Source organism: Lynx rufus, unplaced genomic scaffold, assembly GCF_022079265.1.
Source record: "Lynx rufus isolate CCGP_SWC_20201006 ecotype Redwood Valley unplaced genomic scaffold, mLynRuf1.p SCAF_29, whole genome shotgun sequence".
Classification (NCBI taxonomy): domain Eukaryota; kingdom Metazoa; phylum Chordata; class Mammalia; order Carnivora; family Felidae; genus Lynx; species Lynx rufus.
This window is the reverse complement of record NW_025814844.1, coordinates 8,328,653-8,353,010: the sequence shown is the minus strand read 5'-3', so window position 1 is coordinate 8,353,010 and position 24,358 is coordinate 8,328,653. Positions and strand designations below refer to the sequence as shown.

At 37.7% G+C, this 24,358-nt stretch overlaps 1 protein-coding gene across 6 annotated transcripts in view; it reads left to right on the top strand.

Moving 5' to 3' along the window:
• Positions 1 to 24,358, top strand: part of ARHGAP28 (Rho GTPase activating protein 28) — a 197,163-nt gene that overhangs the window by 104,302 nt on the left and 68,503 nt on the right. For 5 of the 6 annotated variants that reach the window (XM_047090292.1, XM_047090293.1, XM_047090290.1 and 2 more), the window contains 3 exons: positions 1,403 to 1,605; positions 11,794 to 12,011; positions 23,622 to 23,714. In XM_047090292.1, the coding sequence (XP_046946248.1) occupies positions 1,403 to 1,605; positions 11,794 to 12,011; positions 23,622 to 23,714 (514 nt within the window). The remainder of the gene's footprint in view (positions 1 to 1,402; positions 1,606 to 11,793; positions 12,012 to 23,621; positions 23,715 to 24,358) is intronic. The other variant, XM_047090294.1, reaches the window with a different exon arrangement.

Below are 24,358 nucleotides of genomic sequence, written 5' to 3'. Positions count from 1 at the left end.
TGACCATGTGAGTGTGGGCTTATTTCTGGGCTCTCTATTTTGTTTCGCTGATCTACATGTCTTGTTGTGCCAGTACCATACTGTTTTGATTACTATAGCTTTGTAATATAATTTGAAATCTGCAATCATGATACCTCCAACTTGTTCTTTCTCAAGGTTTCTTTGCCTCTTTGAGATCTCTAAAATTCCATAAAAATTTTAGGATTATTTGTTCTTGTTTTGTGAAAAATACTATTGTTATTTTGACAGGGATTATGTTGAATTTTTGGATTGCTTGGGTAGTATGGCCATTTTTACAATATTGATTCTTCCAATCCATGAACATGGTGTATGTTTCTATTTATTTGGGTCATCTTCAACTTCTCTCATCAGTGTCATATAGTTTTCAGAGTAGGGGTCTTTCACCTTCTTGGTGAAATTTACTGCTAGGTCTTTTATTCTTTTTGATGCATGTGTAAATAGGATTGTTTACTTAATTTCTCTTTCTGCTAGTTCATTATTAGTGTATAGAAATACAACAGATTTCAGTATGTAAATTTTGTATCCTGCAGCTTTATTGAATTCTTGTGTTAATTCTAATAGTTTTTCATGGTATTTTTGGGGTTTTCTATATAGTATCATGTCATCTGCAAATACTGACAGGTTTACATCTTTCTTACTAATTTAGAAGCATCTTATATCTTTTTCTTATCTTATTTCTGTGGCTAGAACTTCCAGTACTATATTGAATATAAGTATGAGAGTGGACGTCCTGGTTTGCTCCTGATCTTAGTGGAAAAACTTTCAGCTTTTTACCATTGAGTATGATGTTAGCTGTGGGTTTGTCATATCTGGACTTTATTATTATGTTTCCTCTATATTTTGCTGAGAAGTTTTATCATGAGTGGATGTTGATTTTGTCAAATGCTTTTTCTGCATCTATTGAGATGATCATATGGTTTATATCCTTTATTTTGCTAATGTGATATATCCTGTGATTGATTTGCAGATATTGAGCCACTCTTGAATCTCTGGAATAAATCCCACTTGGTGGTGAATGGTTTTTTTAATGGATTGTTGTATTCAGTTTGCTAATAATCTGTTGAGGATTTTGCATCTGTATTCATCAGAGATATTGCCCTAAACTCTATGCTTTGGCCAATACAAGTAACTGCATGCTTTGTGAGTGTGTGAAAATTATAAAAAGTATTATCACGGTGATTCCTACATGGCCAGAGAATCATTATGAATTATAGGGAATAAAAAAGAAGGGCCACCACTGAGTGGAGATTATTCTCTCAAAGCCCACTCTATCACACTTAACTCTATTTCTCCATTGATTTTAAACATAAATTTTATTTCATGATTTGTAACATTAAAAGACACTAATTTTTATTAAAAACAGATATTGTTCTTTCCTCAGAAAATCTATTCCTCGCTGCCGAAGAATTAACAGAATGCTCTCCAATGAGTCCCTACATTCGCCTGCATTTAACCGTTCCAACTCACAAGCCTCCATAGACAGCACCTCCATGGAGGACTTCTTGCGGGAAATAGAAAGCATTAAAGAGAGTAGCATGAGAGCACAGGAAGAGCAGATACCAGCTGAGGTCAAGCCTGTGGATGGTAAGGTGTTGGATCTGTCTTCCCATGTGTTTACTATCTTTCTTCGTATGTCTTGTTGTGTTCGCAGATGGAAATCATTCTAGTAGTAGTTTAACAAATGAAATCAGTAGAATTTGGCATATCAGCTACAAGCTCCCACTCATTTATATCTGTTGGACTGGCTCATGGTGGCTTCTATAAACAGTGACATGTCCTAACAAGAAGAGCTGTCAACATCCAACTTGATTTCTGACGTATCACTGCTTAGGCATGCTGTGCCTATCATTGATTTGATTCATTATCATCTGGCAGATTGAGTATTCTAATTTTGATGGCTTTTACATTTGTACACTTGACTATTAATTACAAAAAAAAGAAAGAGAAAGAAAAAAGATGCCAGTATAATTGTAGAGGAAAAAAATATTTGGTTTTGCAGCATCTACTAGTATTAATGTATTTAAGGAATAGATTATCTTGTATTTCTCAAAGTAAAAGCTATGTCAAATATACCAATTTTTAGTGAAACTAAACAGAAGATTGAGAACTAAAAAAAATATAATTGTCCTTAACTATTAAAAAGAGCTAAATTACTACCTTTGGATTAAAAGTATAGGTCATCTCAGTTGCTCTCTATCACCAAGTAAATATATAAGATATCCAAGAAAGACTGAAGGTAGTTAAGTAAGTACCCACCTAAGAATGTTTCCATTAGCCAGTGATTAATCTCAAGACAATGACCAAAACTTTTAAAAAGTTTTCATTCTGGGGCACCTGGGTGACTTAGTTGGTTAAGTCTCTGACTCTTGATTTTGGCTCAGGTCATGATCCCCTGAGTTGGTCTCTGTGCTGACAGTTGGGAGACTGCTTGGGATTCTCTGTCTCCCTCTGTCTTTGCCCCTCCCCTGCTTGCATGCACACATTCTCTCTGTCTCTCTCTGTCTCTATCTCTGTCTCTGTCTCTCTCTCTCTCTCTCTCTCACTCTTTCTCAAAAATAAACATTAAAAAAAAAGTTTTCACTCCTCATTCCTTTGCTTGTAAGTCTGTCCTTCTTAGGTCTGAAAAATAGTAGTTTATGTGCACCACAATTAGTATATGTCACAAATCATTAGAAATAAAAGTCCCACCACACATTGAATGAAAATCCGTTCAAGGAAACCGTCTCCATCAGTGTGGTGTATTCTTACTCCGTTTACCTACACCCTTCCATCTTGCCTTTTTAGATCCAGAGAGATAGAAAGACACATGAAGGAAAATACCTTTTATTCTTTATCCCTTTTTTCAAACTAGCTAGCTATCTGTATTAAAAAAACATGAGTTCATACTCATAACCTTCCATTCCAGTTCACCACCACAAGATTTGTTGTTGCCTTCTTCTTTTTTTTTCTGTATTTATAACTCCTCCAATAATGAGACACCTGGTTTCTACTATCATTTGCTCAAACCTAGAGTACACAGAAAATATTTTCAGGTTTGCTAACCTAAATTTCTACAAAAAACATACTTATTAACTAGACTTTCGTATTTATTTACAGATTTTTCCCCTTGAGCTATTCACACAGAACTTTAAGTGTACAATTCAGTGATGTTTGACTGATGCTAACTTTGTAGCCTCACATTAATCAAGAAAGATAACATTTCAGTCAACTCAGAAAATGTCTTCATGCTTTTCCCCAATCTTGTCACTCCCATGACTGCTGTTCTCTGGCCAGAAGCAACCATGATTCTGATGTTCTTGTTTCATAGATTAGTTTGGGGTTTCGCTTTTTTTTTAATATATTTTTTTAATGTTTGTTATTTATTTTTGAGAGAGAGACAGAGAGAGAGCAGGGGAGGGGCAGAGAGAGAGGGAGACACAGAATCCGAAGCAGGCTCCAGGCTCTGAGCTGTCAGCACAGAGCCCAACACGGGACTTGAACTCACAAACTGTGAGATCATGACCTGAGCCGAAGTTGGCCGCTTAACCGACTGAGCCATTCAACCAACTGAGCCACTCAGGTGCCCTGGGGTTTTGCTTCTATCACTTCTTTCACTGAACATAGTGTTTTTGAGATTCATCTGGTATATCAGTAGTTCCTCTCCTTTTATTACTGGGCAGTTTGTATTAGTTTCCTAGGGCTGCTGTAACAAAGTACCCCAAAACCCCATGGCTTAAAACAGCAGAAATTTACTTTCTTGCAGTTGTGGAGACTGGAAGTCAAGGTGTCAGCAGCTTCTCTGTTCCATTCCTTTCTCTTAGCTTCTGGTGGTGCATGCAACTCCTGCTATAGGCAACAGCGCTTGGTACTGTTGTAGGTGTGTAACATCTACACATGTTGTACCACCATCAATACAGCACTGTTTATATGAACATACATTTTTTTTTTATTGTGGAACAATTTAAAACCTACAGAAAAACTGCAAATACAACTTAAATAACCTTCTTTTTGGTCTGGAGCCATTTGACCATTTGAAAGTAACTTGCCAATTGCCCCTGTTACTCACAAGTACCTTAGGTCTTTAGATCTATAGAATATATCTAAGATATAATGTATGTATATTATATGTTTTAATTTTGTAAAATATATATACACATACACATACACTTTTGTCTATTCTGTCAGTTATGGATAGGAAGTTGGTAAAATCTCCAACTCCAATGATTGTGGATTATGGATTTGTCTGTGTGTGTGTGTGTGTGTGTGTGTGTGCACGCGCGCGTGTGTGTGTGCAGCTGTTCTGTATATAATGACAGTATAACTACTGAAATGAAGAAATTATTATTATTTTTTTTAAATGTTTATTTATTTACTTTTGAGAGAGGCACAGGCACAGGCAGGGAAGGGGCAGAGAGAGAGAGGGAGACACAGAATTTGAAGCAGGCTCCAGGCTCTGAGCTGTCAGCACAGAGTCCAATGCAGGGCTCGAACCCATGAACCGTGAGATCATGATCTGAGCCAAAGTCAGTCACTCAACCGACTGAGCCACCCAGGCATCCCAAGAAATTATTTTTGATACATCACTGTTATCCAATCCTGACTGCATTTAAATGTTGGTATATTTCCTATATTATCTTTTATAACAAAAGAATCCAGTTCAGAATCACTTGTTGTACTTCATTGCCATGTTTCTTTTATTTCTTTACATCTAGAGTGGTTTCTCAGGGCTTTTATATATATATATATATATATATATATATATATATATATATATACATACATATATATATGTATATATATATAATGTATATACATACATACATATGTATATATGTATATGTATATATATATATATATATATAATGTATATACATACATACATACACATATATACACATATGACCTTGAAGCTTTTGAAGATTATAGGCTATTTTGTAGAATATTCCTCTGTTTGGATTTGTCTCACCAGACAAATCTGATGATTCAGATTCAGGCTCTGCATCTTTGCAGATCATGATGCTGTCTGTATTCTTTTCATTGCATCCTATCAGGTGGCATATAGTTTTGATTTTCCCATTAATGATGATGTCTACTTGAATCACTTCAGGTGGTATTAACAAGGTCTCTCCCTGTGAAGTTACTACTTTCATCTTTGTGATCAATAAATATTTTGTGGAAATCAAAACCACACTCAGATACCACCTCACACCAGTCAGAGTGGCTAAAAGGAACAAATCAGGAGACGATAGATGCTGAAGAGGATGTGGAGAAACGGGAATCCTCTTGGTGGGAATGCAAACTGGTGCAGCCGCTCTGGAAAACAGTGTGGAGGCCTCAAAAAATTAAAAATAGACCTACCCTATGACCCAGCAATAGCACTGCTAGGAATTTACCCAAGGAATACAGGAGTACTGATGCATAAGGGCACTTGTACCCCAATGTTTATAGCAGCACTCTCAACAACACCCAAATTATGGAAAGAGCCTAAATGTCCATCAACTGATGAATGGATAAAGAACTTGTGGTTTATATACACAATGGAATACTATGTGGCAATGAGAAAGAATGAAATCTGGCCTTTTGTAGCAACATGGATGGAACTGGAGAGTGTTATGCTAAGTGAAATAAGTCATACAGAGAAAGACAGACACCATATGTTTTCACTCTTAATGTGGATCCTGAGAAACTTAACAGAAGACCATTGGGGAGGAGAAGGAGAAAAAAAAAAAGTTAGAGAGGGAGAGAGCCAAACCATAAGAGACTCTTAAAAACTGAGAACAAACTTAGGCTAGATAGGGGGTGGGAGGGAAGGGGGGGTGGGTGATGGGTATTGAGGAGGGCACCTGTTGGGATGAGCACTGGGTTTTGTATGGAAACCAATTTGACAATAAATTTCATATTAAAAAAATAAAAATAAAAAATAAATATTTTGTGGAAATAAAATATTCTATATCAAGCTGTCAAATTATTTCTTTTTTATGTTTTATTATTTATTTTTTGAGAGAGAGAGACAGAGCATGAGCAGGGGAGGGGCAGAGAGAGACAGAGACATAGAATCTGAAACAGGCTCCAGGCTCTGAGTTGTCAGCACAGAGCCCAATGTGGGGCTCAGACTCACGAATCATGAGATCATGACCTGAGCTGAGGTCAGAAGCTTAAGCAACTGAGCCACCCAGGTGCCCCATATTATTTTTTTATATCAGAATGGGCTCCTGGTTTATTTAGTGTGTTATTTGTTAGTGGGTTATCTTTTACTATAATCTGTTTTGATACTGAAAGTGTTCCATATTTGATCTGGAAATCATCTAGGTTAATTCTACTTTTCCTTCTGTGTTTGTGATTCCCTTCTTAGACAGTGGCTTTCATATATATATATATATATATATATATATATATATATATTTGATTAATCCCTCTATATGTTGTCAATTTCCCCTCTCCTTTTCATAGTTGCCCTGCTCATCCCACTTGGGCTAACATCCTTGCTCTTCTGCATAAATGACTGCCTTGCTGTGCTCTAACTAATATCTTTAGGCTTTAAGACTTAATTTTGAGGGAGGAAGTAGCCATATGTCTTTTAAAGAAATCAAATCTGAATGTTTAACATTTCCACTACTTTTCTTATTTTGTTTTTTTATGTTTATTTGTTTTTGAGAGAGAGAGAGCAGGGGAGGGGCAGAGAGAGAGGGAGACACAGAATCTGAAGCAGGCTCGGGCTCTGAGCTGTCAGCACAGACCCCAACGCAGGGCTCAGATTCCCGAACCATAAGCTGAAGTCAGGTGCTTAACTGACTGAGCCACTCAGGTGCCCCTCCACTACTTCTTTTTTGAATATCCAGTATCCGTCTGACATCTTTTCCCTTTACCCTAAAGAGCTTCCTTTAGCATATATTACAGAGCAAGTTTGCTGGTGATACATTTCTTAGTTTTCATTCATGTGATAATGACTATTTTACCTTTGTTCTTGAAGGATATTTTTGCTAGACATATAATTATTGGTTGACAGGTTTTTATTTTCATTCAGGATTTTTTAAACATCATCTTACTATGTTCTAATCTTCACTGCTTCTAATAAGGACTCAGTGCCTTCATATTGTTGCTTCCCTATATGTAATATGTTCTCTTTGACTGCTTTCAAATTTTCTCTCTTTGTTTTCAGCAGGTTCTCTTTAGGATGCCTAAGTGCAGTTTTCTATTGTATTTGACCTACTTTGTATTAGTTAAGCTAACTGGTTTTTCAACAAATTTTGGAAACTTTTGGATATTATTTCTTCAAATATGTTTTTTTCTTTACTACTCTCTCTTTTCTGAAACTCAAAGTATACATATATTACAATACTTAACCGTTCCCAATAGGTCCCTTGGGCTCTGTTTTAAATATTTTAAAATATTTTTCTCTCTTTCAGATTGAATAATTTCTACTGATTTCATCTTCAAGTTTACCAGCCCTTTCTTTTAAAGTCTCTAATACACCATTAAGCCTTTACAGCAATTTTTTAAATTTAATATGTTTTAATTTTATAATTTGAATTTTAGATTTTTTTTAGTTTCACTTTTTCTATTTTTCATTTCTTTGCTGGAATTAATTATTCCCTCATGATAATTTTTTCCTTAAAGTCCTTGTCCAACTTCAGAGTCCTCTCAGAGTCACTTTTTATTGATGACCTTTTCTCTTGACAAATTAGTCCATTTTTTTTTGTTTTCCTTTTTATTATATCCTACCTATTGTAACATCATTGAGAATGTAATATTATAACATTGTTGATATATTTCAGAGACTCTGTATCCCATTATCTTCCTCTAAAGGGAGTTAATTTCATAGCAGTTTTCATAGATTGGACTCATCCTCACAACACCATCTTTTCTGCTCTGTGCACTCTCTGTAACCTTGCTTATTTATTTTAGCCCTTTTGGCTGCTGTTTTTCAATAGGATGCTGGAGTCTCACATATGCCTTTTTGGTTTAATGTTTAGTTAAGGATTTGATCAGAGTTTGTGCAGATTTTGGAGCTCTGTCCTGTGTGGCTCCCTCCTAACAGGAATGTGCCCCTCACTTTCCAGCCGTCCTAGTAATAATCCCTTATTGCATCCCCTGACTCTTCAAATAAATAAGACTGTGGTTTTCAGTTGTGTTCTACCCCTGGTGTAATGTAGGGATTGGGAAAGGACTCAGTTGAAAAGTTGTATAGGTACGAATCTCACACAGTACATTTTCTTGTATCAAAATTTAATTATTTTTCAGTTTCTGCCTACACTTGGTTCTTCTCCATTACCCTCAAATAGTTATTTTATGTACTTAGTTCAGAGTTCATAACTGTTAATACGCAGAACTGTTATTTCTCTACGAGCTACTCTATTTTACTAGAAGATTTTATTCCCTTTTTGGTATCTTTCTCTAACAAAGTTACTAGCTAGGTGGATTTTTAGTACAGAATGGTATGTGTGACAGCTACATTCAGTTTTGAAAGTTGATGTTTTGCATTCTTCATTTTCTCACTTAGAATAATTAAATATTTCAACTGGGATTTAATTAATTCAACAAATATATGTACCTGCTTCTCACAGGCATTGCAAAATATTGGTGTTAGAGTTATAAACAAAGGCAGAAATGCCCTGCTCTAATGGAGCTTATAACCTAGGAGGAAAAAAATAACTAATGAAATGATATACCTAGATGTCTGTTGGGGGAAAAGTTATCTGAAGAAAAAGACACACAGCAGGATTAGGATGGGTAACAGTGGGCCCGACTGATTGAAGGATTCAGGAAAAAAAGACTTCATTGAGAAAGAAATATAGAAATTGAGATCTAAAAGATTGAATGGACAATTATTAGGAGTCCAAATAGAAGGATTGGCATGTCCAAAGGCCTTGTAACAAAATATATAATGGGGCTTTTTGGGGCTTTTGAGCAACCAAACATAGACAAGTACTGTCAGTGAGGGGAGAATGAAGAGAGCATGGTACACGCTGTGGCCGGAAAGGTCAACAGCTTCATGTCCTGTGGGCCGTGTGAAGGATTTTATTTTATTTATTTTGCCTATTTTTTTATTTTTTTAAAGGTAGGCTTCACTCCCTGTGCGGAGCCCAGCGCAGGGCTTGAACTCACAACCCTGAGATCAAGACAGGAGCTGAGATTAAGTGTCAGATGCTTAACTGACTGAGCCACCCAGGCTGCCCAAGTGTTTTATTCTTAATCCCAAGAGCAAGGAAGAACTGTGACCTTTCAGGAAAGGGCTTCTATTTGCATTTGGAAAGGTCTGATTTAGTTACAATATGGATCATGGATTGGAGGGGTGAATCAAGAATGGGAAGAAAAACTGGGAGGCAACTGCAGTAGTTCAGGTGAGAGGGGCCAAGTTTGGGCCAAGGTCAGAGCAGAAGACAAATAAAAGTGGAAATTTTTGAGAAATAATAAGGAATTAATATCAAAAGGACTTGATGATAGGGATGCCTGGGTAGCTCATTTGGTTGAGCATCCGACTTTGGCTCGGGTCAAGGTTTGTGAGTTCAAGCCCCATATTGGGCTCTCTGTGCTCAGAGCAGAACCTACTCTGTCCCCCTCCTCTCTCTGCCCTTCCCCTGCTTGCGCTTTCTCTCTCAAAAATAAATAAATATTAAAAAAAAGGACTTGGTGACATATTGGATTTGTGTGTAAAGGAGGGAGATGTCAACAACATGTCCTAGGTTAGTTACTTTGCTAAATTAGATGGACGGTGGGTTTCACTTACTGAAATGTGGAATACTGAAAGAGGCCTAGAGTTGGGAACGAAGAATATGTGTTCAGGTTTGAACTTGTTGAGTGTGGTGTGCGACTGATAGAGTCAAGTAACTGTTGAGTAGGTAGTTGAATAGATGTAGCTGAAATTCGAAGGAGTATTCTATGTGAAAGTTATACATTTGGTAACTGGAGGAATGAGCACAGGATTGTGATTCCATAATTCAGCAGTGTTACAGGAGTAATATTGATTTTGAAGACATTTCTTTCCTGTGGAAAATATGTGTTCTGCAGATTCTGTAGTCTGAGTCCAAGGATTTAGATCATCTTCACCCCAGTGTCTGTTAATTCTAACTCCTTCCATCTACTCTTTCATTACTGCTTACAGAGTTGGAGGGGAAAAAATCCAAATTCTAAAACTTTCATATTGAACTGTATTTGTAAATTTTGTCTTAAAAATGAAAATCTTATCTGTGGCCTAAGTAAAAGACAATTTCCAAGTCATAACTGACTAATTTAAAATGTTTATTATTTTGGATCAGAGCTGCTAAGTTTATGTTTACCTTTGCATTTTCTGTTAAAGGGATAACTTATAAAGCAAATGAATAAACATACAGACACACACACACTCACACACACACACACAAAATAACCAAAAAAAACCAAAAAATTGCCTCGCTGAGAAGTTCCTGTAAAGTGCATTTAGAAGGCTTTGTTTATGTGATACAATAATGTGAGCAGGGTCCAAGCCTCTTAGACTGATGATTTGACAGGATATTTGCAAATCAATTTGATCTGCTCTTTAAACAAATCTCATTCAGGTAATGCCTGTTTAGCATAGTTCCCGGAAATGTATCTGTAGTGGATTTTCTGTTCCATGATGTTGTTATTCTTAATTTTTTTTATTTCTGCACATGTAATTTTCAATATCAGTTAACCCTCATTATGATGAATTTTAAACTTTTTAATTGACTTCTGAAAAAAAAGGAAAGATTACTTACCTAATGTTCAGACTATGTAGAAAAGAGAATGAGTATCTATTGAATTCATGCTCTGTTCCAGATTCTTTGCCATCTATCATGAATAAATTGATACAACCATCATCATAGCCACCTAGTACATCTTGTTACCTCCATTTTGCCAACAAAACAGAAGCCTAGAGATATCTAAAAACTTTCCAAAGCTGTTTGCCTAGTAAACGGTGTCATTGGGATTTGAACCAGCATTTGAGTGATTGAAAAACCTTTTCCTACCCCACTAAGCCATTCTTATTCTATTATGGTTTTAGTTTAAGTATTCATATTTTATCATTGTTTGAAATTGGGAGTCCAGATATGGCTTATATTTAACTTTCTGGCAAGAAAAATTACCTTACTAAATATGCCAATTAACCTTACTCTCTCAGAAAATACTTTAAAATTTGACTTACTTAAAAAATATCATACAGACTTTTCATTAATTCCTATAGGTCTTTCCCACAATTACCCTGGAAAAAAGGATGGTGTTTTTTTTTAATTGAGGTGTAGTCGACATATAACATTAGTTTCAGGTGTACAACATAATGATTCGATATCTGTATACATTGCAGAGTGATCACCACAATAAGTCTTGTTTATATCCATCACCATAGTTACAGAATTTTTTTTCTTACAATGACAGTGTTTAAGATCTACTGTCTTAACAACTTTCAAATATGCAGTACAGTATTATTAACTGTTATTGTCACCATGCTGTACATGACATTCTCATGACTTACTTATTTTATAACGGGAAGTTTGTACCTTTTGCTCCCTTCACTCATTTCACCTACCTCTGTATCTGTGAGCTTGTGTGTGTGTGTGTGTGTGTGTGTGTGTGTGTGTGTGTGTGTCTGTGTTTTAAAGATTTCACATAGAAGTGGTATATGGTGTTTGTCTTTCTCTGTCTGATTTATTTCACCTAACTTGCCCTCAGGGTCCAAGATTGGTCTTAATATAGTGTTTACTATTTATTCACTGATATGCACAGGCCTATAGATATACATGCCATCTAATTAAATGGAGAATGTTCTGACCTTTCCTTGGTAATGTTATTTTACAGAAGGAGAACTCGAAGCAGAGTGGTTGCAAGATGTGGGTTTATCAACCTTGATCTCGGGTAATGAAGAGGAGGATGGCAAAGCCTTGCTCTCTACGCTGACTCGAACCCAAGCAGCTGCAGTGAAAAAGAGATACAATACTTACACCCAAACCATGAGAAAAAAGAACAAGCAATCTGTTAGGGATGTCAGAGACATCTTTGGAGTCAGCGAATCTCCTGTAAGTAATGAACTTGGCTCAAAAGTTTTGCTTTGATTTAGGGGTGATGGGGAGAACGTGAAAAAAATATTAGAAAAAGTTGGCCATTCTCTTTTAGAGAAAACTAAAGCAGACAGAAGAGTGCAAATTTTACAACTTTGAAACTTAAGCGATCATTCCTTCTCCTACAGCAGCCTCCCTCAACACTTTTTTATTCCTTCTTGGTTGAGTTGGAGAATATCTTACTTGGTAATGGAGCAAATCTTTATAGATGGGATACACAGAGCCTTTACTTAAATCTAACACTGAATGGAAATTCTGTGGACAGGCAAAGGAGCCCCAGAGAAGTGGGCCCAAAGTATTCTAAGCAAGTTCGGGTAGTTAATTTTAAATGGAGGTTGGAGTGGGAGAGTGGGTAGGGTAGTCTTTATGTTCAAATTAAAATGGTAAAAAGTGAAAGATGCCAACATTAATTAAGTGGGCAAGAGAGTGATTCAAAAAACCATAAGGGAAGCATCACATGTTTTCTGAGAAATGGCTAGTTGAAATTCCAGCTTACCCTTAGCAATTCCATGGCCACAGATTTTACTTCTGATGGTGTTAGTCATGTTCTCCTATTGCTAGGACGGTTTTGCTGCTAGCTCTGCCTTACCACTCATTTATTTATTTATTCACTCATTGCATCACTGAAATCAATAACTGCATTATTGATGCAACAAATACTTACCGGATACATTCTCTGTGCAAGATCCTATATTAGGCTCTATGCAAATAGGATTCTCAAATTTTGGGGATAATTAGTCTGTAGAAAAAAGAAACTGGATATTCTTCTGCAGTTACAGAGAGTTGCCTGGGGCAAGTTAGTTAATCACTCTGATTTACATTTCTTATCTGTTTAATTGTAATATCAATAATGACATAAATTAAAACTTCAAGGATATTTGGGTAGGAGGCTTGGTTGAAGGCACCCTCCACTTTGAGTTATTTTAGGTTATCTGTAAGTCCAGTCTTCTCTTAGATATATTCATCACACTGGGTAGTTGCCAGGGTAGCTCACATTTCCAGGTTAACCTTTGCGTTTGTGTTAATAATGCCCTAGAATAGCAGTGTCCTTGAGAACTTTCTAGTGATGGAAATAAATGATCTAATTCTGTGCTGTCCAATATGGGTAGCTAGAGTGTGTCCAATGTGTAGCTAGTGTAAGGAACTGAAATTTTAATTTTGTTTAATCTTAATTAATTTAATTTTTTTTTTCAACGTTTATTTATTTTTGGGACAGAGAGAGACAGAGCATGAACGGGGGAGGGGCAGAGAGAGAGGGAGACACAGAATCGGAAACAGGCTCCAGGCTCCGAGCCATCAGCCCAGAGCCCGACGCGGGGCTCGAACTCATGGACCGCGAGATCGTGACCTGGCTGAAGTCGGACGCTTAACCGACTGCGCCACCCAGGCGCCCCTAATCTTAATTAATTTAAATCTAAATCATCACATATGGCTTGCAGCTAATGTACTGAGCAGTACAGTTCTAGAATCTTCTGTTGTACATAATTATATACCTGAGGCAGTGCATTTTGAGTTCTGTGCTGATCGAACTTTCAATCTAGCTGAAACCCGTACCTTTTTGGAAGTGAGATTTTCTGTAGCTGTAGTTGAGTCAAGGTAACACCCACAACTTGAAGCAAGGGCTTCAGCCATGTGAGTCCTGGCCAAGGTGCCTATGAAAGAAAAGGTTTACCCTGCTGGTTTAAATTCCCTGAGTCATTTCACATGTATGTCTCAGATCGTCTTCAGAGAATCCTAACAACTTGACCTACATGCTTCCTTTCTTATTTCTATTTCCAACTACTTCAGGCTAAGATTTTTGCTCTTCCCTAGCAAATTGCAAAACAGTTAACTATCTATAGCTTCTTCGAATCCTGCAGGTACTGAAGAAAATGCATTCAGTGTGTCTTTAGGTTTCCAAAAGCTTTGGACTCCTAGATGCATAGAAACAGTGGTCTTCCCACAGACCCTAAAGGGAAGTATAAAGTGGGCACTTACTCATTGGGGCTTTAAGTACAAAAAGAAACGAAAGATCTGTTACTTCTCCATAACATGCAGGTGCAGGAAACCAGTGTTTAACTCCAGCAAAGGCAGAGAAAGGACCATATTTGTGGTAAATAAAGGGAATGCTCCCCCGGGGCTCTTCCCCCTGCCCACCTTCCTCTTCTCCCTTCCAGTCTTGCTGCTGAAGCCCCAGTTCTGAAGTGAATAGAGAATGGGTGTGCAACAGGGAGAGTGGTTGAAAAGAAATCCATATATTCTAGGGAGTAGAGGTCTTTGTGCTGTCCATAGAAGCGCAGCACCTGGAAGTCAGTGAAAGCCTGGCATTACAAAATTCAGATTGTTCTTCATAAAAAATACATAAATCTAGCGCTTTAAAAAAATATGGTAAGTTTACAGGTCTATCAGGCCTAATAAACATCTTCACAGACTTTCTTCCTAAAAAAAAAAAAAATCAGCATCTGCTTCTGCAAGTAGACTTGGAAGTTTCTTAGAAAAGTACCTAAACTTTTAAAATTTCCTATCTGAATTTGACAGCATAAATACCAATTCATCCCTCCCTCCTTCTCTTGCCCAAAGTATCTGTCAGCCCTGGTCTGTCTCTCTCAATGTCTCCCCTTCCTTCACTTCCCCTGTCTCTATATGCCTCTCTCTCTCTCTCTCTATCTCCCCCCCCCCCCCACACACATATCCTCTCCTATGCTGTTTCTTTCTTTGTCATCATTTACGTACATTAATAGAAAATCACCTAAAGTTTCCATTTCATTTTCTTAATGAAGATTTAACATCATAAGTGTCATAAGGTAATTTTGCATTAATCTTAGGCATGTGAATCTGACCCCGTGTACTTACCTAGTGAAGATATAAATTCAGTAATTTAAAAGATAGATATGTAGATTACACTCCTCTTTTCTTAATGTATTTTGCACACTGAATCCCACGATCAGAATAATTTGCCTCCAGAATTTTGGAGCTACTCATTCATTGTCTTCTCTCATGTACTGTTGGTCTATGGGAAGCACAGTATCTCCACCAATGAGCAGTGAGTTCCTTTATATACAAATGTGGAAGTTTTTTGAACTTTATGTTTATTGTTGGAACCTTGCAATTTCACCAGTTTTACCTTTTGAAAACATTCATCCTAGTCACCGCTAAAAGAGCTCTTTCAGTATGAGAGCTCACTCATTCTTCAGGTTCTGCATTTTGCCTTCTAACATTTAAAACCAGTATTTATTCCCTTCCTTTTGTCACTTATCTCCTTCTGGAACTCCCATTAGATGATTGTTGCATTGTTTGGATTGAACCTCAGTATCTCTTAAATGTTCTCTTGTTATTCCAGGCTTGGTTTGTGTGTATCTGTGGCTGTCCTTTCCACTTCATTTTTTTATATCCATAACTTACTGTAATACCATAATACCATCGTATATTCATGGTGGTATCAATACTTCTGCCTTTCATTAATTAAAAAAAAATTAACAGCCGTATTGTTAATTTGCTGAGGCATCTCCTTTCCCCTGACTTCCTCTTTATTTTAGTGATCTGTTCTTGTTTCTTGGCTGCAATAGCCCTAAACCTTAAATTCCAAGGTGGTCTTCTTTTCCTTGAATTACTATTTTCTTCAGGGTCATCTGCTTACTTTTGGCATCATTACATTACTATTGTTCAGTTGATTTTGGATATTTGGGTGTTAATTCCTATTAATGCAGGGCTAGGTTGATTGATTGATTGATTGATTGATGAGTATAAGTAATGACTGTATATTTCCTATGCAGTTACGTAGACTTCTTTTCTCCCTAAAACTCTCCTAGTGGATAGCAGTCTGGACCTGTGTGAGTGGTGAAATGTGTCAGTCAGCTGTCACACTTCACTTTAAAGACACACAAATATAGTATCAATGCAAAAGTAATGATAATCTTAAAGAATTACTTTTTTTTTTTTTTTTTGCTTTTCAGGCAAGCTTAACTTGCCTTCTTATACTCCTGTGTTCTTTCAGAAGGCCCCAATGAAGGGCAATTTAACTTTCTGTCCAGGACCACTATACCAGGACACACACACCCCCACCCCGCCCCACCAAAGCAAGTGGTCATGTTGTCAACAAGAGGACACTTGTTGGGTTTTATCCTGGAATCGCATTTAGCTGCTGCCCGCTGTTCAGTGTTAGAGGGAGGGAAGCTCTCCTGGCTGCTTTGTTCAGAAAAACATTCTTCGGTCACTTTGGCCATTGGCTTCTGAATTGGGGATGCCTTACTGCTCTCTTTATTCTCAATGTTGATTATATGGTTTTTTTCTAGATGAGCGTTTATCTTCCATATGTTTTTCTCTTGTAACTTTTTTCAGGCCGAGATTTCCCTCTACCCTTATCAAGCCATTCTTGCTTGCTTTTTATCTTCCAGGAACATCCAACAATTTCTGTTCTGCTAATGGAAATGTTTAGTGGTTTCTAGATCTCCTCTTTGAAAAAGGTATCTCTTTTGACACTTTGAGTGATTTGTGGGGGGAGGAGAAAGCAGTATGTTCATTTTGCTATCTTGACCCAGTTCTGTGCTGATTCTTCAGTAATATTTGTTCCTTCCAAAAAATGTGTTTTTCCTTATTATAAAAATAGTACATAATCTTTACTGGAAACTTAGGAAATATGAACAAGCAAGGTGAAAAATGACTATTTCTATGGGCCCAAATAAAATTTTATGATTTAATTAAATATCCAATAAATAAAGCTTTCAGTGGAATTCTAACTGTAAAGGAATAAAATATTTAACCCCTGTGTTAGTAGAGCTATTATGCACTAAATCACAAATACTAAATCAGCCTCTGGATGTATGTGACAGGATCTGCAGTACTGTTCATCATGAGCAGAATTCTGGGACCCAAATACATTTGTTTCTAATATTTAGAAGATGTGAATCAAACGTTCCTTTCAGTAACACATTTAATTGAGTAAAATAGTCAGCCTAATTTATTTCCAATTTCATAATTGATAAACAACTAGTCAGAGGTGGGACTGACATAATTGTGTAAATATAGTCATGCACCCTGTTGTTAAAAACTTGATTATATCACCTGTATATACATTTTACTACATGTAACAGAAAACCCAAGAAATCATGAGTTGTACAAATACAGGTGTATTTTTCTCTCTTTAAGAAGGTAAGGTAGGTGTTCCTTTGCAGTAGCATGGATCCATCTTCCTCCTGTCTTCCTATTTGGTCATTCATATGCAACCTTCATCCTTTTGCTTACAGGTTGGCCGGGCTACTTCTAGCACTATATCCATGGTCCTGGAACTTGAACCATCTTACTCTGTCTCCCCGACCTTAGTGTCCTGGAAATCTTACTCTGTAGAATTCCAATTACCTTTCATTGCCCAGAAATGTTTTATGATCATCCTTAGCTTCAAAAGAGCCTAAGAAACTGACCCTTTTTAGTTGGACACAAAAGTCCCTGAAAAAGAAAAAAAAAATCAGGATCCTGTTAAGGAAGGCAGGTGACTGGATTTGGAGTAAACAGCTGACAGTATACTCCACAGAGACCAGAGTGTCTGTCATTGTGCCCCGAATGTAATGGGCTCTCAGTGTTGGCTGATGGATGGCTACATGCGGTGATCAGTGCACAGCAGGCAAATCTATGGATGTCCCCACACGTCTATGTGAATGGACACATGTCATGCAGAGCTCATGACTGAATGCACAATGACACTGGGGAGAAGATACTGAATAAAAATGCACTTTCATTTTTCTCAATAGCCAGATGATTTTTGTTGTATCCCAGCTCCTCTTTTGGAAATGATCCTGGATGAAGAAGTGATATCAGCAATTCCCTGCAGAAATGGTCAACTGGTAAGATAAAGCAAGGGGACTTGAAAGTAAGGAGGTTAGAAAAAGTAATTATTTCAAGGCAGTCGGGAGAACTTGAGCAAAATGCCTACTTGCCTTGTCACAAAGAAGGAAACAAAGACTCTTAAATTCAGGAATGAATAATTAAATAGTTAAATCCACAAATAACTCTGTGGCCTGTCTGCACCTCGAGTAACAAAACCACAGCTGCAGTTCCAGCCCCAGCCAGAAGTCAAAATGTCAGCGGGGTCATCAGCTAAACTTTGGTTCTTTTTGCTGAACATGTAGTGGAAGACCTTCTGCTACTCTCCATGTATCTGTCAATATTAATTTAGTTCTCTACATATGAAATACTTGACGTTTCAGTTATTTTCTACAGGTAGATATTTTGTTGGGGGACAGCACCGTAGCATCTTCAATGTGTAACAGGAGGTGGGGAAAGTGCACTATCTAGCACAGGAGGTAAACACGTTTCATTGGAGCCCACCTTGTCTATCTTAGTACAAAGTTTCAAAAAGGGCTAACCTGAGCTCATCACTGCCAATGAAGTGATCTCAGTGGAAGGCCTGTGTGTGTGTGTGTGTGTGTGTGTGTGAGTGTGTGAGCTGAGTGCCATGCCATCATCTGTACCATTTGGCCTAAGGCCTAGGTCCTCTTACTGAAGTGAGGTGCCCAGAGTAGGAGACGTAGAAAGACATGGAGTTATTGACATCTGCCTCCACTTGGACTCATGGCAGCAGAAATTTATGGTGAGAGACTTTCCTCTGGTATGACTCATGTTTCCTTCTCTTTAGCTCTACTTTTTTTTTTCCTTCCTAGTAGAGGAAGAGGGATTCTTTTGCTGTTTTAAGAATGACCCTTGTACCATTTTTGATCTGATGAATAATGATGCTGATGATGATCTTTAGTTTCTGTACAGTTTATTTTCATTTTATACATACTTTATGTAGGACATTCTGTCTGGATCTCAAAAAATTGTCCTAATACAGGCTAGCCCTTTGTCGCTTGCAAATGCTGCTTAAGGGTTTGGATGTGGCCCAATGTTCTGGCTGCTCCTCTGTTGCCTGAGGGTAGGTCAAGTTCTGGAGGAGGAATGTGGTTAGCTGGAGCTGGGAGCAATCCCATTTTGTAGATTTTGTCTCTAATTGTTTTTCCCTCCAATTTCATTATATTTCTCATAGAAGTGTTAACTCCATTTAGTCAGAAGTCTTTACTTTTTCTGTTGAGCTGGCAGCAAGTGTCCTCAGGTTTTAGATTGTTCCTGAATTACAGGGAGTCTTACATACCTTACTTCCAACCAGGACACTTGATCTGAGTTGTGATTCCTCTCTGTCTGCCCCTGACTCCTCAGACCACCAGAGGAGGGGCAGGTAGAATAGACACTAGTGTTTTCAAATGATGGATTTCTATGAGGTTTCACCCTAGCTGACTCTATCTTCTCTTTTAATCGCCTCCTCTTTACCCTGTAGGTAAGGGAGGGATTCCCACCCTAGGGTTATAGGGGTGGCTTGACACCTGACAATGGACAGAGAAGGTCAACAGCAATTTATTGTCACATGTTCTCACAGCTTGGGTTAGGAGGACACCAGACACCACACAGAGCTACATGTGGGGTGCACTTGGGAACAGAGTGAATAACCAAGGGTTGTAGCAAGCAGGCTGTATAGTATCAAGAGAGCACGGCTCCCCGTGGTTCCCATGGGAGGATGTGATTGGCTTGTTTGAATAATTCCACAGGCTGATGGGGAACTGAAAGCTACTACTGAAGGATAAGCAGGAATTGTGTCTGGCCTCCTGGATAAGGAGCATTGTTCTGCTAGGGGACCTTATATAAGGGAGCAGCAAAGTGGGACGGAGGCTTGTAGTTAGACCATTTATGGCCCTTCTGCTTTTACCAGGTGTCAAGGCAGCATGTAAGAGAGGCTTATTTGAAGTCTTACTTGCCACACTTAACACACCATCCTAACCATGGACTCCCGTGATTGTCTAGACTTATTTTGTTTCTTTTCCCTTTTTTCACTATTTTTTTTAATTTCAATTCCTGGAAGGTCTTATCACCTTTTAAAGGTGAATCAAGGGGCAACTGTGGTGCCGAACAATCGAAGAAATCTAGCAGTAAGACGGAAGAGGACATTAAAGTTTTATTCCAGGCCCTGCTCTGAACTACTGAGCAGTTTATAGAATGAGAAAGGGAGTACCATTCTTTCTCCCAGGAGGATGGTGAGGGCTAACATAGCAGAATGACTACAGAGAACAGTAAAAATATTAATTTGCATAATCATACATATTACAAAATGTTACAGCTTCTTAGCAGATTGTACCTTTTATCCTTTGAGCGAATCTGGCAAGAAATCTCTCTGGATACTAAATTTTCATACCTAAAAACTTAAATCCTACATTGAGGAGGGCACCTGTTGGAATGGGCACTGGGTGTTATATGGAAACCAATTTGACAATAAGTTATATTCACTATAAAATAAATAAATAAACAAACAAACAAACATTAAAAAAAGAATTAAAGGGGCGCCTGGGTGGCGCAGTCGGTTAAGCGTCCGACTTCAGCCAGGTCACGATCTCACGGTCCGTGAGTTCGAGCCCCGCATCGGGCTCTGGGCTGATGGCTCGGAGCCTGGAGCCTGTTTCAGATTCTGTGTCTCCCTCTCTCTGCCCCTCCCCCGTTCATGCTCTGTCTCTCTCTGTCCCAAAAATAAATAAACGTTGAAAAAAAAAAATTAAAAAAAAAAAAAAGAATTAAAAAAAATAAAAACTTAAATCCTAAATTGGTGAGTATCAAAGTGCTAGGCCCTAAATTAATTTTCCAGAAATTTTTAAATATTAATGTTTGCTTTTTCATATAGTGCTAATGTTGAGAAGTTTGATTTCTCTCTACATCTTATTTTGTATCCTTTCATTTTTGCATTTCTGGAAGCCTTTTGCATTTATCTTTTTTCTGATGTTTTGTTTTTATTTTTGAGAGAGAGCATGTACATGTATGCGCACAAGCGGGGGAGGGGCAGAGAAGAAGGGGGACAGAGGATCTGTGCGGACCGCAGAGAACACTTTGCAGGGCTCAGACTCATCAATCCTGAGATCATGACCTGTCAACTGATTGAGCCACCCAGGTGCCCCTTAAATTTATCTTTAGTGTTAGAAACCTGAACTGCCATAAGGATATGAAATCTTTTTTTTTTTTTAATCATGATCAGCACTCAGCTTTTTGTTTCTGAAAAACATTACTTTTCTTTCAGTTATGACCATTCTCTTCCCAGAATTTCTTTATTTCATCATTTCCATTTTCTCTATTCTTCCTTTTATTGCCTCTATATTAAACTTCTATATTTCTTAAATTGTTATATTTCCTTGTCTTTTTTTTCTGTTTGTTCTGTATGCTAGTAGATTTTGTCTATGTCATTTTGTAAATCCCTGATTCTCCTTTTAGCCATGAGTGGTTATAATTTAGCCTCTATTGATTTTTTAATTCAGTAGTCATACTGCTAATTGACAAGAACTCCTTTTTCACTCACTTCCCTTTATTTTTATAGTTACTCCTGACTTATGGTTGCAATATTTTCTCAAATATTTCTGAAATTAATTCATTTTAAGCCTTTTCCCTTTTCTCAATTCTTTTTCACAGAATGTTTGTCACGGTACCTTTTTAGAATGTTTTTTTTTTTCTCCACGAGTGACTTTTTCCTAACATTGATTTTCTCCGGTGCCTGATGGTTCTTAGTGATTGACTTATATTTATTAATGGACTAGATTGACTAATTAATTACTTAAGATATGTCATTGCTGTATGATTTCTCTGCCATGATATAGATATTTTCCCAAAGGACTCTTTATCGAATAAGAAGGTTGATTTCGGGTACTGTGTAAGTGAGTAAGGTATGTGAACGTTGTGTGAATGGAAGTTAGTTTCACTGTATATACGGGTGAGTATGCATGCTCATGTGTGCACGCGTGCGCGTGCGCACACACACACACACACACACATGCAAGCATACACCAAAGGGAGAAGTGGTAAATGATTTCATTTCTTGCTATCCAAGACAAAACTGATGTTTTTCCATTATTCTCCCTTCCATGTCTTTCATGGTGGCCCAGAGTAACCTGATACTGAGGTCTGTTTTAGTTCTGATCTGGGACTACTACCCATGGCAGGTGGCTCACTGGACCCAGAGTGCTTTTAGTTGCTGCCTGCTGTTCAGTGTAAAGGGAGCTTTTGGGAGGTCTGTCTGGCCTCTCCATTGACAAAACATTTTACGATAAATTATTGCAGCTGTTCCGCTAGGGCCCCATCCTACCCTTTCTAATTTTCACACTGAGGTTACTTGATTGTTCGCTTTTTGTAGATTTATCTTTTCCTTGCCAGCAGTGTTGTTTTATGCTGTTCTTAGGCTAAAATCTGTGCAATTATGAAATACGTTATTTATGTCTTATTCCCCAGGAATTTCTAACAATTTCTCACCTGTTATTAGTACACCTTGTTGGTTTCCAGTGCCATTTGGAGCTGGTCTTACAATCCCGTTCTCTAATTCTGAGTGATTGGGAGTGGTGTGCCCTCAGTCCTCTGTCCTGACCTGGCTTCTTGTATTGCCTCATTAACATTGTTTTCACTTCAAAACAGATGTATGTTTTTCTTATGAATATAATGCGTACACTTTGGGGGAAATTAGAAAATATGGAAAAGCAAGGTTAAAAATAACAGTTTCTGAAGTTTCATGTAGAAGTTTATGATTTCACTATTATCCAGTGTGTTTAATTTGGCACAATGTTGCTTCAATCATAGAATAGAATAATTGCATCTTATTTGGGGGAATGCCATTATATCACAAGTGCTGCTAAAAATCTAGAGCATATGCACAAAGCCTATAATGCCATCGATCACAATTGGAATAGTCTCCAAATATACTTGCTGCATAATGAAAATCAGAGCTTTTACAATATTCAGTGAATGGGAATGAAATGTTTGGTTCAGTCACGTGTATTTGTGAGACCATCAATCTACTGTATTTCCAGTTTCTTAATTGAAAAAAAAAACTGACTACTTTTGTTGATTTATAAGTCATTACCAAAAGTCATAAAGTCTGATTTTAAAGTAGCATAGTTTTATCAGTAAGCTGCATGGCTTAGACAATTAGAGATGATTGTCCTTATAAAATAAGAAGTCTGAGGCTGGTATCCCTAGCCTGAATCTACCGACTTTTTCATCTTTCCATTCTGCTCCACGCAGCATGTGGGCTTATATTTAATGCTTATAGGCTTATATTTAATGCCTGGGCATCACAGGCATCATGTCCATGTTCTGGAAGAAGCATCAGCCAGCAAATTCTATCCACCTAAACAAGAAAATACTAGCCTTCCTGGATGCTCTACCAAGTAGGATTTTACTTGTATCTCATTGGTCATAACCATCACATGATCACACTTTAGTCTTTTTAGTTTAGATGTAGCATCTTGGAACAGATCATGATATTCGTAAGTTAAGAAGGAAATAAAAGTGGATTTTGGCAGGTAATTAATTAACAGTGTCTGCTCTTGAGACCAACTTCTGCTATAGTACACAGTATTTATGAGGATCAGTATAATTGTGGATGAACTGGCAAATGCCCTTGACATTGCACAGGTCAGTCATTAACTCTGTATATCACCACATGGCTATCCATTTATAGAGTTTGTGTAATGAATAATTGAATAAACAGTCATGTTGGGACAGATATGCCTGAATAAAAATGGCTTTTGTTTCTCTTATTAGCCAGGTGATACCTGTGACAATCATACTGCTCAGTTGGATGGTCCCCAGGAGGAAAAAGAGCTGCCAGGAGTTATGAAAACAAGTGATTCCTTGGTAAGTTATAGCAGGAAAGTTGGGAGTAGGGATGAATGAAGAGGCCATTTTTTTTCCCCAAGACAATCAGGCAAAACTTCAAAACAGTGCACCATAATTAAGATGACTGGACAGCCACAGCTGTCAACATACCTATCTACCTTTAATCAATTTATAGGAAAACATTCAGCAGTAAACAAACCCAAGTTTAATAGTTAAGCTCACAAATAATTGCATGCTCTATAAAAACAGATAAATACCCAGAAAACCAATGACGGTAGGCCGTTTCTGGGGCAGATTTAGTTTCTTTGTTTTTTCTTTTATTTAAAAAAATTCTCATAAGTGCTAGTTCCATCGAGTCATAGGTCCATCTGTTGGAGGAGAAGCAGGTGTCCTCAGGTTTTCTATTGTTTTCCCAGTGCAGGGTGAATACCAGGCACCTTTCTTCTGACCATACATGTAACCCCAGGTATCCAGTGCCTTTTTCCCTTCTCCCTCTCCCTACTTTTACCCATCCCCACTTCTTCTCCCAGCTGACCCAGAGGAGGGAAAAGTCAGGCAAGCCTCACAAGAAGGGTCAAGCTTATATCCATTTACAGCCAGGAAAGTTTACTTTATTCACGGTTCAGCCCAGAGCCTTTTCTCACATATTTCTATGTACACTC